The sequence below is a fragment of the Enhydra lutris genome, unplaced genomic scaffold (assembly GCF_002288905.1).
Source record: "Enhydra lutris kenyoni isolate GAN:26980312 unplaced genomic scaffold, ASM228890v2 scaffoldscaffold3, whole genome shotgun sequence".
NCBI classification, from domain to species: domain Eukaryota; kingdom Metazoa; phylum Chordata; class Mammalia; order Carnivora; family Mustelidae; genus Enhydra; species Enhydra lutris.
The window spans coordinates 64028529-64045566 of NW_019154087.1; the positions used below are offsets into that span (position 1 = coordinate 64028529).

The following is a 17038-nucleotide window of genomic DNA, read 5'->3' on the forward strand; positions in this document are numbered from 1 at the left end:
GTTTTTAGTATGGATCCTAGGGTCGTAGAGATTTTGTCTCACTGTTTCTGTTCCACTCTCTGGCAGATCCTCTATGCCTGTGCCACTGAGGACTTCTTTCTACTCTCTTTCCTTTCCCCATGAGTAGATTGCTGTTACTTGATACTCAGTACCAGGCTTATGGTCGGGGTAGGGGAACTCCTTCATTCTCCTGAACCAGCATCACTCTTAAGCAGACCTTGCAGGGTCTTCTCAGTGGGCCTTCTCATCGTTCTTGTCTGTACCCTGCATGACAACCAGACTTTGCCTTGTGTCTGTGGCAGGTCACAGGCATGAGAGGTTTTCTTGTCCCTCTTCCAGTAGTAGCAGACCTCTCCTTTATATCAGTACAGAACCATGGCTTAAAGAGGGTTTTTTCCCTTTCTCCTAAGTGAAAGGGCTTTTGCTTTTATTCTACCCCAGAAGCAGTAGATTTTTGCCTGGTCCTCTGGTAATATAGAATGTCTTATCTCTTTTCCAGGCCCTGGGATGAGAGCATTTGGTATTCCTCCCCTATCAGCCTAAGGGTTTTGATTCATTTTAAGAGTGAGATTAGGGGAAGTGGTGGTATTTGTGCCTGTCCTCCTTAATACCAGGTTACATTCTATCTCGAAATTTTCTGATTGTCCAAACCACTTTCTTTGTTCTTTGTGGCTCCCAGTCACTGAGGGTGTGCTAAGACCTATGAGTGTCCCAAAGTTGAGGGTTTCAGTCAGCAGTTGGTGCAGGCTGATTGGAAGCCAGAGACTCTGGCAGCAGCTTTTTAAAGTTTGCAAGTAGACTTCTTTTAGGGGAAGACTGGGAGCTGGACATTGAGCCCTGGTGGGGAGCCGGGGTGGGTGGTGGCGAGGATAGCCTATTAAAAAACTGTGTGCTGCAGTCCTGTGGGACTTTGTGAACAGAAGCCCCAATGGTCATGAGAACTGGGTGACCAAGGGGTCCATCTTCTAGGTGGCAGCCATGAAAGCAGAAGTGCCAGGCCTGTGCACAAGCTCTTTCCAGGGAGATATTGGTGATTTGGAGAGGGCTACAGGGAAAATGCAGAGGTGGTGTCTGCTGGCTTTTCTGGTAGCAGGGGAGGATTGCACTTCTTAGATGTGTGTTAAGTTAGGATCCTGACACTCAGGCTGCAGCTTTTAAGATGTGCAACTAGACCTCTTTCAAGGAAGGACTGGGAGACTGGCATTTCTATCTGCTGTCTCAGCACTGAGCACTGGGGGATAGTTAAGCTGAGTCTCCTGAGCTAGTGTAGAACTGTGCGATTTTGGTTTTGTTTTGCTATTGTCTTATGGTCTCATGGATGTGAGCATCATTGGCTTTCAGAGCTAGGTGTTCTGGAGGGCCTCTCTCACAGGTGGAAGTCTTAATTGGGGTGCTGGATGTTGGGTCCAAAAATCTTCACTCTTCAAGAAGTTGTGAGTTTTGAGTTCCTTCTCAATTGGATGCTACTATGTTGGAGGTGGGATTTATGGCAAGAGTGTGTCACAGCCTTTACTTGTTACTATGTGCATATTTTCTTGTTGTCTGATAATGTAGCTCTGCTAGTTATAGGATTTCTTCAAGAGGGAACTGATACATGTGTAACTGTAGATTTAGTTTATCCATCGGAGGAAATGAGCTCAGGAACCTCTTATGTCATCATCTTGGAATGGAACGCCTGATGTTAATGGTTTTAACTGTTTCTTTGAGTGGTGAGATGAATCTATCTGAAAATGAATAGGTTTTATTATATCAGCCTTGGGCCTCTTAGGTGTATATCGTTTTCATAATTACTTAAAATATTTTTTTTTCCTTTGGCCTTGGATTGTTAAAATTGGTGTTTTGTTTTTTTTTTGGTGGTGGGGGGAGGGTTTCCTTCCAGGCATTTTAGTTTAACATTGCCATTGGATTATCAGATTATTTTAATCAATTTCTGTGCCTTTCTCAAATTCAGGTAAAAACCTGTAGTAAAAATCATGTAATATGAGCTGTGGCTGAATAACATAGAACTGCAGAGGCTACTAAATCTACCATTGTGAGCATTTGAAATGATTTAGCTTCTACATAGGCACGATAAGTAAAATGGAATACTTACTTTTTCCCAGGCCGTGTTTGTTAAATTGAAATAGTATAGTAGGTATATGTTTAACACCACCTGCAAGAAAGTGTGTTTTCAAGGGATTAAAAACTGCTCTGGTACTTGAAAACAAAAGTGCTTATTTGTTAACTCTAAAAGCCACAGTAGTGTGCCAATGAAATTTTTTTCTTGACAATATTAAATAAAATGTAGAGTGTGTGAAGATAAGTGCCAAACCATTTCAGCCATATATAGCATATGACAAAATACCCTAAAAGCCAAGGTTGAGTAAAAATGCTGATCAGCTGTTTGTTATACTTGTCATTTAGATAAAAGAGCTGCTACAACTGACACAAAATAGTACTGCACCCCCTAACAGTGGCAACATTGCTTAAATGACAGAGGCTATCCGTTTATTTTCTTCTCTTGGCGGTGGGGAAGAAGGCAGGTGGTGGAAAAACGGAATAAAATTCATTGGCTTCTTTAAAAAGCTTTAGCAGCACAGAGAATTTTAAAGGCTCTTACTGGGTTCATGAATATGGATGTATAAATATAGAAGTTAAGAGAAAAGTAAAACCATGAACTTTGGGGACAATATTTTCCTTTTTGTTCACCTTTTTTTATAAAGCTGTTTTTGCAAAGCATCTTTCGGTGTCCCCAAGCAAGATATTTTTTTTTTTTTTTTGTTCAGATATGAGACCTTCTGCTAAAGTGATACTCATACACTTTAGATAAGTAGGGATAAAAATGTAACTAGCACATTTTCAAAAGGATATTTAAGCTCAACCTCCCACTAAAGGATTCTAATGACTTTGCACAATCAGCATCAGCATTTTTATCAATCCACACAACCCAAATCATTCTAGGATTTGCTGGTCAATTTAGTTATAAAGTTGGTTCTAAATTTTGCCCACGCCACTGGTTTAGGTACGAGTCATTAATTGTCATTTAACTTCTCTGACTCAATTTCTTTGCCAAAAATTAGTAATGCTAATAGGTTTATATATTAAGGGGTTGATGAGAATATGAAGTAATTTATGTCAGAGTCTTAGAACCTTCACTTAAATCCAATACATAGTAACATTGTCATCAGATAGAGTGGACCCTTTAATCTGTATGTTATTTATTTCTTGTAATCTTCCAAACCAGATCACTATTCTGTAATCAGAAATTATCATCTTTAATGATAATCACATTTGCCAATAATCCATTCCCTTTCATCCTCTGAATTTGAAGTTTTTTGGTTTAATCCATTCATGAATATTAGATACCTTTTGTTTAATTAATATTCCGTCCTTTAATCTGGCATTTTTATAACATACAACATTGGATTTCTGTAACATGGAGTTCAACCATCTTGTTATATTTTCCTTGCTAGTTTTTATCCCTTATTTTGCAGTGGCCCTCTTTCAGTGTCTATAGGCCTATACTACTTACAGGGAAAAAAATAATATAAAATGTCTCTTGCACATGACCTCTTAAATGCTGTAGGATAGGCTTTATGTGTAGTCATAGAATTAAAAGAGGTTTCCAGTTTCCTAATCATACCAAATGAAGATGACATTGGAGATAGCTTTAGGTTAGTCATCTAGATCCTAAGCAAGATCCTAAAAATTGTTGTGTTCTTTTACCTCCCCTTCCTGAGCCCCCTTTTAGTTTTGACATCTCTTCACCACTCCCTTATAACCACAAAATGTATCTTTTATGATACCCTATCCTTCAAAAGGCCCTATTTCTGTATTTTATGCACCAGAATGATCATTTACTTTTTCTTCAATCTTCTCTTCTGCATCTCATCCCCAAGATGTTTGGATCTAATGATTTTCTAAAGAAGGCCTTCACGGAAAGATGTAAAAAAAAAAAAAAAAACTTTTGAGACTTGGGTTTTAAAAGAGAAATTTGTTAACTCAAGCAAAGCTCTGCTTTGTTGAATTTGTGAGATTCCTTGCAAATTTCCTTTGGCTTTCTTCTTAGTAACTATAATCATGGTCCATCATTTAGGAACTTCACTTCTGAAAAGTTGGTATAAATTAGAACAGTTCATATATAAATCTCAAAAGGAAGAAGGATTTATGTCAGTCATGGTGGTAATAACAGGTACAATAATATTGATGGCAGCTACGATTGTGAAGTACTTTCTTTGTGCCAGGATCTCTGCTAAGCACTTTACATATATTATTAGTCTTTATGCCAACCTATTAAATAAATATTGTATTTGAAAAATGAAAATATAAGACATTGTTGAAATTAGAAAAAACAATTTGTAATTAATACAACAGTTTTAGATGGATAAAATGACCCCAAGACTGGATTTTTGAGTGCTGAATTTGTGTCTCCTAAATTTATGTTGACTTTGAACTAGGTTACTCAAAATACTTCTTCATTTTGAAAACAGGGATTGCTAGCTCACATATTTACCGTGAGAATGTTTAATAATGTCTTATAAACTGCAAAGTGTGTGCTGGGGGTATTAATTAAATAACTTCAGATAAGAGTTCCTAAAATTTAAAAAAGAAAAAAAAATTGTAATGTATCAATGCTATAAAAGCCATTTCTTTTTACATCCAACTTTTACTAGTAATTAGATTACTAGTTGTTATGTGCCTTTGAAGGGGTCTGTGAATCCAAAGCTGTTTGTTTTTAATTGATGTAGTAGAAGATAGTTGTAATTCGCTTGACATTTCATATGCTTTTCATAGTAATATTTGGATGCCCTTTGGACTTTTAAAAGTAATTTTGCTTTTGGTTATTTTCTTGAGGAAGGGTAATTCAGTTTATTGGGACTACTTTGTACTGTGAGGCTTCTGACAGGTAATGCACAGTACTGTATGCACCATTAGAAGATCATGGTGTTTAATTACATTCTTTTCTAAGACTACTAATTTCATCAGGCTTATTTAATAATTTTTCCTTAAATATTGTTCATCAAATAAGCTGCAAAATAGTAATAAATATTATCATGAATAATTTATTGTGTGCCAAGCACTGAGCTGGGCATTTCACACACAGTATTTTTGTTTCTCTACTATTTAGCAAAATTACTTCTCAGAGAAGGTAATAAAAAGATGTTTTTTTATTGCAATACTCTTAAGAAACCTGATTTAGAAAGTTTTGTTTTGCATATCATGTTCTGGAAGGTATTAGTATTCTGCAACAGAATATTTATCACCCTACCACAGTTGTCAGTTTTGCTATTTCTGAGATAAGAATGTACTAGGAATAGTGATTTTTTTTTCCTATTTATAAATTTTCAAGAGTTTTGGTGTTCCTTTTTTCTTTTATTTGTCTTTTCCTACTTCAATCTAAGTTCTTATTTCCATTTTTTTACAAACATAATGCTTCTGTTACTAGTCCTGATACTCTAATTTTTAAGTCATTCTATTTTATTTGAATGACTTTTTAATTTTGTTGTGATTCAAGTTTTATTCTGTAAATTTAAAAAAACTTATATAATATTATTTGTTAGCTTTTTGTAATTTTTAAAATTACTTTTCTGTATCCTAGAGCTATTTATTTTTACCTTGTTCTGACCTTGAATTGCACCTCTCTAATCAATACCTATTTTTTATTGATTTTTTTCAGGAAGTTATGACCATTTTAAATGACCAGTATTTTTGCTCTTCTTCCTTTAATCAGTTTGCTGATGTAAAAAAAAAAAAAAAAAAAAAAAAAAATCTGTCAAGCTTTTCTAGTTAAATTGTACAAAGAACTCCCTGTAGAAGATATTGCTGGGCATCCTCCTGAATTGCCCTCCAATTGTTACTCTTAATATACTGTATAAGTAAGAGAAGCCATCAGCATTTACTTTTAGTTCTTTTGCAGAGATGAATAAACATCTTGGAATGCTGATTTAGACAATCTTTTAAAAATGCTATGAAGCACTTTGGTGTATGACTGACTCTTGCTTAGTTAAATGTTTTGCAGCTTTATAACATAGTTGAATTCAGCTCATCTTTTAAAGCAGTTGTCAGAAAAATATGGGCCAGCATGGTAGAATGTATTAGCTCAATACATTGTCTCCATTTTATTATGAAGCTGCTGAGGAAGCTGTGATATACAGCACTGTCATTACAGATCTATTGTTAGGACGGTTCCACAGTCTTCTTTGCACTGCCATTAATTTATAGCAGTAAACAATATGTAGCCTTCCAACTGCAGCAAAGCAGAATCTTTTAATGAGGTGGATGTTATTACCACAATAAATCAGTGCTTTCACGTAATGTATAATTCAATGTGTGTATTCCCACTGTAACTTCTCTGAGTAAGCTGATAGTGTATCATTGTCATTGCACAGCTCCACTGTTTTTTTTTTTTTTTTAACCTTCTTTTATTTGGGGACTTCTTTTTTATATGCTTACAAATAAATGTGGCACGTCTTGATAGCTGTCCTGTAGCAAGCTTCAGAAACCAACTGTAACAATAACAGCTAGAATCAATACTGTGGGTTCTGCCTATATGGATCTCTGCATGATGCCATTTTTTTCTCGGTTGCTAGTGAAATCAATCCTAATTGGTTTTAGCATTATATTCAAGAAACGTGATTCTGTAACTATTGATTTTGGAGGTATACTCATTTTGAGAGTAATAAAAATAGGAGCAGATAAAGTGAATACTTAATATGCTGCAGAACTATACAAAAGGAGCATTGATTCTATTTTTAATTCACATAATTTGTCTTCAATTATTTTATTCCTTCGCTCTTTCCTTTTGTATGGCTCAGTGTTTAGGGACAACAGCTAAAATACATTTAAACACATTCCAAATTGATTCTGTAACAAAGATTTCTTGGAGTCACTTCCATTCTTAACTGTCATAAATTTAGTAAATCAGATTTAATTCTTCTGTACAGAAACTAATGCTTTAAAAGATGGCGTTTTAAATTAGTATACTGAGATACTGATCTAAAATAGTAATCGATAAAAGATTTTTAAGAATTTGCTTGTAAAGTTAAAAAAAATGACAATATAAAATGTTGATTCAAACCAAGCTATAGAAAGGGGACAGTGCTAAAGATAGTTTTCAAAAATAGTTAACAATTGGGGCTCCTGGGTGGCTCAGTGGGTTAAAGCCTCTGCCTTCGGCTCGGGTCATGATCTCAGGGTCCTGGGATCGATTCTCTCTGCTCAGCAGGGAGCCTGCTTCCCCCTCTCTCTCTGCCTGCCTCTCTACTTGTGATCTCTCTCTATCAAATAAATAAATAAAATCTTTAAAAAAAATAGTTAACAATTAATTTAAGAAAGATAGTGAAAATGATGAATTTAAGATGTTGCTTTAAATCACAGATTAACATGAAAAGCAGTTTAAAAACTAGTTTAACTTTGCTTCATTTTTAACAGAATATTTCAGAAAACATCTATTTTAAAACCCACATTTGTTATTTATTTCAGGTTAACATACCCCCTATAAATAAGAAGATATTTAAGATATTTTCTTTGTCTTTTAAATGAAGTGACTAACTCCTAAGTGCTCATTTAAGAAAGTCAGCTTTTTTTTTTTTTAGTGAAATGGTAATTATATTTCAAATAAGGAATAGAGATTTTCTAGAGATCAGAATGTTTTATGAGAATGAGTTAATACTTAAAGCAGGTGGTTTTTAAAATTCTTGGAGGCCTCAGACTCCTTTGAGAATCTTAATACTCTGTATGTCTTCCTTAAGAAAATGTACATGTGCATAATCACAAAAAATTTTGCACGCTTTTTAATGAAATTCATGTATCCCTTAAATCACAACAGGTGCAGCAATAATAGTAATACCAGCCAACATTTATTTAGCTCATATCTTATGCCAAGTAATATTCTAAGGGTTTTACAGGCTATTGTTTTATTCAAACTTGACCGCAATTCTGAAAGATAATCTTAAAAGTAATAGGCATTCATTGAATGTTGTCAGGCATGGTTGGTAGGACTTTACATGTAATTACTCATTTTATTTTCCAAAACAACCTTCAGACTGCGTATTATTACTATTCCAGTGAGCCCACATTCCACAACACTTCGCTGTACTGCTTTTCAGCCCTCTGCTCTAATGTATCGTTTTCTGGTATAAGCTTGTTATCTGCCTTCTATTATTATAACCCCCCCCCACACACACATATAAACTTGATTGATTGATTTCAGGCAGGGAAGTTTTTATCCTCTAAATTCTGCTTTTATCCATACTTGTACAAATTTCTAGATTTACACTTAACCCCTTTTCACTCCTTCTGTTCCTTGCACTCTGCATTCCCTTCCAGTTTTGTTTCATCCTCTTTTCAGAAGCTATTGTAAATTAACTCTCTAACATCAAGATTCTCTTTCTGGTTCTTGCTTCTGATGACCCAAACAGGATTTTATAAGTGTTTTCCAAAGTATTATGTAGCTAATATTCACTTCATTTAATTGTCTTTATGAAAATACTTGTTATGGTCTGATTAAAAAACCTGTATTCAACAGAAACTAGACTCACAGAAATGACAGGTTTCTCCCTCCACTTACATGTGCATGTTTAATCTGCATTGGAAAAAAATTTTTTCCATCCACTTTCTGAATGTAAGCACCATGTTTTAGCTTCAGTGGAGTGTATGTGTATATTTAAATTGACTTTCACACTTGCTGATAGGATGACATTTGAAGAAAGAAATAAAAGTTGATTACATTTATGTGTTCTTGTTTTGTTTTGTTTTTCTTCCACACTGGCAGCCAATAGGAGCTTTGAATCCAAAAAGAGCAGCATTCTTTGCAGAGCGTTATGAATCATGGGAAGATGATCAAGTTCCAAAGTTCCACTATGGTACTCATTACTCAACTGCAAGTTTTGTTCTTGCATGGCTGCTAAGAATAGTAAGTTCAACTTGAGTAATAAACCGTCAATAACTAAATTCAATGTTGTGGAGAATATGCAATGATTGAAAGTTGTCAGCATCTTTTTTAAGCGCTAAATTTTTTTTCAGTGGTTAAATCTCTAATTATAAATATCTCTTTATCCCATTTGGTATGTATTTGATAACATGTTACTATAGAATAGCCTTAAAAATATTTCACCTGGAATTAGTATGTACTTTTCTTAAATGTGCCTCTTCAAAGGGTTGATATCTCATCAGATCCTAAATTGTAACATAGGTTACTTTGAATAACATAGGTTATTTAATTGTAACATAGGTTATTATGTTACAATTAAATAAGATTTTGTTAAGATAGTATATATTCATATATTTTAGAAACTTCAGTTGCCGCAAATGGAATAAGGTATGTTTGTAGATTACACCGAGGCTACTGTGTATTGATAATATATTGGTTAAACAAGAAATGTTTCTGTAAAATTGAAAGGTGATTCATCTACTAGAAAGTAATTTCTTTGGGAAAGCATTAGCAGCACATCATTAATTAAAGCTTGTTAGTAGAGTACAGGCAGACATAAATCCTAGAAGTAATTTATAGTGCTTAGCTAATTTCAAGCAATTATCTACTAATATGTGTTTAAGTGTTCTTTAACTAAGAGGAGGCTTTTAAATCTTCCAAACATTTTTCTTTTGTTAATCATAAATTAAATATTGAGCCATAACAATGGGAATATTACATATTAGACTATTTCCCTATACTATGAAGAAAATACAATATAATTTATGTTTGAATTTTATTAATAAATTGTTCTTGAAAAGGGAGAGAGTCTGAAAAATGTTGCAAATGCCAAATTTTGGAAACATTTCTTCTGAAACAACAATAATTTAAAAATATTAATATAATAATTTATATATAATTTCCATTCTGTACCTAGTTTGTATTTAGCTGGCTAATGTCTATTATTCATTAAAGTATTTAAATATAATGATTTATTTAAAAAACCATATTTTTATACATGAGGAAACATGGATTTTTTTAATTGCTTATTTTTTAGGAACCTTTCACAACTTATTTCCTCAATTTGCAAGGGGGTAAATTTGATCATGCAGATCGAACTTTTTCATCAATTTCCAGAGCTTGGCGAAACTGTCAGCGTGATACATCTGATATTAAGGTACAGAAATGTTTCACTTTAAAGTTACCAAAACCATTGTGTTCTTTGTTGAATGAATGTTGACAATTTCTCTCTTGCAGGGTAGCACTGTTTACTAAAGAGAAGCCTCAAAGGCTGAGGCTTTAATTAAATGGCCAAGAACCACTGTACAGAATCTGTCTGTCTCTGCCTCTCTGTTCTTTGTCTGTTTCTACCTGTCATATGTCTCCCTGTCTCTTTCTCTTTAGTTATAGAATGGTTGTTTTTTTTCCTCCTTGGAATTTTTTTTTTTTTTTTTTTTTTTTGTCAGAGAGAGAGAGGGAGAGAGAGCAAGCACAGGCAGACAGAATGGCAGGCAGAGGCAGAGGGAGAAGCAGGCTCCCTGATGAGCAAGGAGCCCGATGTGGGACTCGATCCCAGGACGCTGGGATCATGACCTGAGCCGAAGGCAGCTGCTTAACCAACTGAGCCACCCAGGCGTCCCCCTCCTTGGAATATTTTTAAAGGAAAAATAGAGTAGTATGAATGTAAGGTAGCATGCTCAATGTCATTGCAAACTCAATAAATAAAATTAATACAGTCAAAAATGCTGTGAGAAGACTCTCAGCCTTTAAATTTATTTAATTTTATTTTGCTTCATTTTATTTTAAAGATCCCATGTCTCTTTGCATAAGGTAATCATCTTTAACTTGCTGTGAATTCTAAATTCATACCTGACTCTGCTTGGTTGCACTTTTACTGAGGGAAAAGAAGAGTTCTCCTATATATACGTATGTTCACTACTGTAAAAAAATAAAAAACAATAGCTAACCTAATCCCTACTAGATCTTTGCTTCCACCCTCAGAAGTATTTTATTTTCACGACATACTGTCTCTTTCTGCTAGGTACTGTGTTAGATGCTCTTGAATATAATGAGATACGCCTATGGATGTGAAATTCCTTATCATCTCATAAAGAAATATGACTTCTATAAATATTTATACTATATGGAAGAAAATGATAGGCACCATATAAGAAATATTGGGGTTTAAAAGAAGAAAAGTTACATTACTAATGTTTATGTTACTATAGAGTACCTTTAAAAACTTTAATATAATAATTATATCTTTTAGGTGTGATACTTTGCAGACTATAAAATGTATTCACATGCTATGTCTTACAATAGAGCATAACATTGCTTATATCAAAGGTATTTTATTGAAGAAGATTACATCATATGCAGAATAACTTTTTATGTTGGGACATCTATAGGGTTTTTTTCATATTGCAAATAATGTATTCTGAGATACTCTTGAAATTATATATCATATTCTTTAAGAGTCATCAGTAGAGGGCTCCTGGGTGGGTCAATCGGTAGAACATGTGACTCTTTTTTTAATTTTTTAAATTTTTTTTATTTTCAGCATAACAGTATTCATTGTTTTTGCACCACACCCAGTGCTCCATGCAATCTGTGCCCTCCCTAATACCCACCACCTGGTTCCCCCAACCTCCCACACCCCGCCCCTTCAAAACCCTCAGATTGTTTTTCAGAGTCCATAGTCTCTCATGGTTCACCTCCCCTTCCAACTTCCCCCAACTCCCTTCTCCTCTCTAACTCCCCTTGTCCTCCATGCTATTTGTTATGCTCCACAAATAAGTGAAACCATATGATAATTGACTCTCTCTGCTTGACTTATTTCACTCAGCATAATCTCTTCCAGTCCTGTCCATGTTGCTACAAAAGTTGGGTATTCATCCTTTCTGATGGAGGCATAATACTCCATAGTGTATATGAACCACATCTTCCTTATCCATTCGTCCGTTGAAGGGCATCTTGGTTCTTTCCACAGTTTGGCAACCGTGAACATGTGACTCTTGATCTGAGGGCTCTGAGTTCAAGCCCCACTTTGGGCCTAGAGCTTACTTTAAAAATGGGTAATTAGATAACAGTAAATCATAGTAGCTAATAGATTTAATAATTATTTTTGAATTCTTCTAATCTTAAAACTATTGAATTACTTAACTCTTTTGAGACGTAATAAGGGATATAGATATATGAAAACAGTGATAAGTCTGACTTTTTTGTTGTCAAATTGAAAACGTGATTTTTAAAAAATTTGTTAATTCTTTCATTTGTTAAGCACCTCAAGACCAAGTTATAACTCTGTACTTAAGTTCGGTACTTGAAATTGAAAACAATAAACAAAGAAACAAAAAAAAACAACAAGAACAAAAATAAAATTATGAATTTGAAGATTATTTTTTTCTGTTCCATAATAAGCAGATAGTGTATATCTTCAACTTTCTACCTCTGAGTACTAGACATTTCTTCTTAATGCTTTGTTAGACAAGAAGTGCAGATGATAGATCCTTGTAGTTCTGTCATCTCTTTTCCTCTGAATCTTAGCCTTTTTTCTCTCAAGATTCTTCAGTTAGCACAAGTCTGGTTCAATTTTCCCAAACACTTACCTTAAAATACACTACTTGGAAAAAAATTAAAAACGCACACAAAACAGCTGCAACATTAAAAAATAAAAACTAAAACCCAGAGGAACTTCTTTACCTTTCTTTCTAATTTTCTCATTCCTTCACAAGTAATAAAGACTTAAATTCATCTAACATTCTTTTGAATGCCCCAGCAGACTTTAATAAAAAAGCTCCAGCTACTAGGCAAATATAGAATTTCAGTTCTTGCTATTGTGCTACTTAATTTCTGGCTTTCTGGCAGTGTTATATAAAACATCTATATGAAGAAGTAGAGTACAGGATTAAGGAAAAAGTTAAAAAAAAATTTTAAAATTCTAAGTATCAAGTTGATTTGGTCTGAATAAAAATATAGTTTCATTTATGAATTTTATTTAATTATGTTCAGAGGCACAGAAATTTTCTTTAGGACTATTTGCTAAAACCTACTTGCTCTTATAACCAATAAGTATATTCTCCTTTTTTTTTTTTTTAACCACAAAATATCTGTAGGGTAGGTAGAACATTGATAAATTACATTTTTTATATTGATAACTAACTAATTTAGTCCTTACAACTTTTCAAGTACTTTGGAAAGTATGTAATACATGGTTCCAGATGCTATTTAAAGAGCCTTCTTACACATGGCTAGATGGTCCTTGTAAAACTGAGGAGGTATTTAATCTTGCTTCTTTTCTTGTATCCTGCCTTTTTAAAAGTGTTACATTTGAACACCTTAGAAAACACATTAAAGTTATTATAGTAATATAATGTATAAGAATAAATGTATAAGAAAGCACATTTTAAGTCATCATAGTAGTATAAGTATTTCATTGAGATACAACATTGCATTTCAGATGGAGTCATATTAATTATAGTCTGATCTCTTTTTGTATTGTCTTGTTGAAGTTTCTGGAAATAATAAGAAAGATGTTATCAGTACACTGAGGATAGTGAAATATGGGTGGTGAGAATCACTTTATTGAGTGTATTTTAAATATATAATAAATAAATAAAGCAAGGTTGCTTGATGAATATGATATGCATTTTCTAAAATATTTTCCTAACATTTTACAAAAATGAAGTGTTGTGGGGTGCCTGGCTGGCTCAGTCAGTAGAGCATGCAACTCTTTATCTCAGGGTTGTAAGTTTGAGCCCCACTTTGGGTGTAGAGATCACTTAAAGATAAAATCTTTAGGGGTGCCTGGGTGGCTCAGTTGGCTAAGTGTCTGCCTTCCGCTCAGGTCATGGTCCCAAGGTCCTGTAATCAAGCCCCCCATCTGGCTCCTTGCTTAGCAGGGAGTCTGCTTCTCTCTCTCCCTCTGCCGCTCCCCCTGCTTATGCATTCTCTGTCAAATAAATAAAATCTTTCAAAAAAAGTCTTTAAAAAAATGAAGTGTTTTGAAGTAGATAGAAGATTAATTTTTCAGGGAAAATAATAACATGATAACATTTTTAGTACTTAACTCTTTTTACACTGAAGGGGAACTTTAATATATCTTAGAAACCCTAATTCTTGCTTTCTGCTAATACTCAGAGAATAACTTACTAAAAAATAATGGTTATCCCTATGAAATAGAATTAAAAATATGATTTTTTCAGGAAAGAAAAAGACTTTATTACATTTTACTAAAGCAGTCTTTAAATTTTAGCATGACTTACCATTTTAGAGTTCTAGGGATCATTTAATTTTATATTTTTGTGTATCACCGGTGGCTTCATTTCAGATATGACCCTCAATGATGCTTTTCATTCTGTCTGGATAAGCTGTCAGAAGTGTTGATCAGTTCTTTAAGCAGGCTTACTGCTGTTTGGGGTGCCTGGGTGGAGCAGTCAGTTGAGCATCTGACTCCTGGTTTCAGGTCAGGTCCTAATCTTATGGTTGTGAAATAGAGCCCCACTTTGGGCTCCATGCTCAGCCTGGAGTTTGCTTGATTTCTCTCTCCCTCTCCCTTTGTTCCTCCCCCTGCACTCTTTCTTGTTCTCTCTCTCTTTAAAATAAATATTTTTTTTTTAAAAAGTGGGCTTAAAAAATAATGCAAGCCACAATTGCCAGACACATGTGTAATTTTTTAAATTTTCTTATGGTCACATTTTAAAATGTGAAAAGAGCCATGTGAAATTAATTTTGTTATCCAAAATATTGTTATTTCAACATGTAACCAATATAAAGTTATTACTTAGATATATTGCATTCTTTTTTCATACTGTTTTTGAGATCTGGTATGTATTGTATATTTATAATAACACGTCTCTATTTAGACTTGCCACATTTCAAGTGTTCAATAGCCACTTGTAGCTAATGGCTCCTATCAAGCCATGTATGCTTAGGACAATATTTTTTTTTTAAAGATTTTATTTATTTATTTGACAGAGAGAGATCACAAGTAGATGTAGAGGCAGGCAGAGAGAGGGAGGGAGAGAGAGGGAAGCAGGCTCCCTGCTGAGCAGAGAGCCCGACGTGGGACTCGATCCCAGGGACCTGAGATCATGACCTGAGCCGAAGGCAGCGGCTTAACCCACTGAGCCACCCAGGCGCCCCTAGGACAATATTTCTGATGTAGTATTTCATTTAAATATTGATAGGTAGTAGCAATAATAGGTATTCTTGAAGATTGAAATAGGATGTGCTAAAATTGGGTTGGTGAATCATCATTGTGATAAATAATACTTTAAAAATCCCCAGCAGATTTTGTGTTCCAAGTCTTAAAAAACTCACTTAAGGGGTACCTGGATGGCTTAGTCAATTAAGTATCCACCTCTTGATTTTCTCTCAAGTCATGATCTCAGGGTTGGGAGATCAAGCCCAGGTCAGGCCCTGCCTCGGGGATAGAGCCTGCTTAAGCTTCTCTCTCCCTTTCCTTCTGCCCTGCACTGCACCTCTCACCCCTCCACCCCCCACCCTTGTGTGCTAGCCCGTGTGCATCCTCTTTCTCTAAATAATAAACAACCTTAAGTTTAGAAACTTAAGTGCAAAATAGATTACTGAACTATTATGGCCAAATTTTGTGAAGCCAATCATGGACTCATAAAATTTGAATTAATTTGACTAGGTAATCACATCTAAATATTACATAAATATCTAAGCTTTTCTATGTAGTTCGTGTCACTGATTTTTCCCCTGGCTTGAAGCAACATACTCATTTCAGGGACCTTAGTGTCAATACATTTAATTTAATGATTAAGTATAATCAGACTTGCTCAATTTAAACTATTTTCCTTCTCTCCCATAGAAATTATTAATATTTAGGGTTGAATAGTGGAAGGAATCATAAATATCACCTAGGTTCATTATTTCAGAGTGGAGCTCAATAGTATATGGATCTAAAATGAACATTATTGGAGAACCATGCTTCACCAGAACCCCAGAATTTAGGACAATAATAGAGTACTAAAATAACCTATGCTGGAATTTTAGTAAAATTTGAGTAAAAAGTTTGAGGGAGTCCTGAGATAATATAAATTTTAAACTTTTTATTTTAATTATATTTATACATTGTCAGGCCCTGGTTGTAATATAGTACCAAATAAGACACAGCCATTGCCTCTAATGAACTTACTCCTTAGAAGAGATACTGACAATAAAACAGTCCCAACAGTTCAGTATAATTAAGGCTGTGTGGGCTCCTAGTTATAGCATGAAGAGAAGAGAGAGGAGAGGAAATCCAAGGCCTAACATGAGGGGCCATATAAGTTTTGGTAAGGAGGTTGAAATTTATCTAGGGATAGTAAGGAGACATTGGGTTGGGGGAGAAGAGAGATATGAGCAGATTTTGTGGTTTTGAGAGAACACTGTGGGGGCGCCTGGGTGGCTCAGTGGGTTAAGCCGCTGCCTTCGGCTCGGGTCATGATCCCAGGTCCTGGGTTCAAGCCCCACATCGGGCTCTCTGCTCAGCAGGGAGCCTGCTTCCTCCTCTCTCTCTACCTGCCTCTCTGCCTGCTTGTGATCTCTCTCTGTCAAATAAATAAATAAAATCTTAAAAAAAAAAAAAGAGAGAACACTGTGGTTGGTGTTTGAAGATACAGTACACTATAAGCAAGAGTGAAGCAATCAGGAAGCTGTTAAAGTAATGACGAGAGAGACAGTGGAGTCTTGAACTCAGTAGTAGCAATGGTAGAAGAAAAATATAGGTGAATTTAATATGTGTTTAGAAGGTAAGAACTGTTGACATCTGGTGATTGATTGGTCTTGTAAGATGAGAGACAGAGGGAGAAATTAAATTCGACTTGGACATGTGTGGAGAGAATACAGAAGAGCAGGTTTAGTTAGGAAATAAGTATCTAGCTCCCTGCCTTCAGGCAAAAAACTTCCTATGACAACTGAACTAAAATCCTCAAAAACACACCTAAGTCAGCATTTATTGATTATTTATGCAATATATTATATTATTTATGCAATATATTATTTTATTAATAATAATTAATAATATTAATATATTATTTATGCAATATATACTAGACAGCACTTGGAGTCAAAGGGTAACTTAAACATAGCACTTTATTTCACATACTTTCTGATGAGAAAGACAGGTATATATAAAACTAT

The 17038-nt window shown here is 34.6% G+C and overlaps 1 protein-coding gene across 1 annotated transcript in view; it reads left to right on the top strand.

Moving 5' to 3' along the window:
* The window catches only part of LOC111153330 (LPS responsive beige-like anchor protein), a 754899-nt gene that overhangs the window by 575166 nt on the left and 162695 nt on the right, over positions 1–17038 (top strand). Inside the window, exons 45-46 of the mRNA XM_022512304.1 lie at positions 8753–8893; positions 9948–10067. Coding sequence (XP_022368012.1) covers positions 8753–8893; positions 9948–10067 — 261 coding nt within the window. The remainder of the gene's footprint in view (positions 1–8752; positions 8894–9947; positions 10068–17038) is intronic.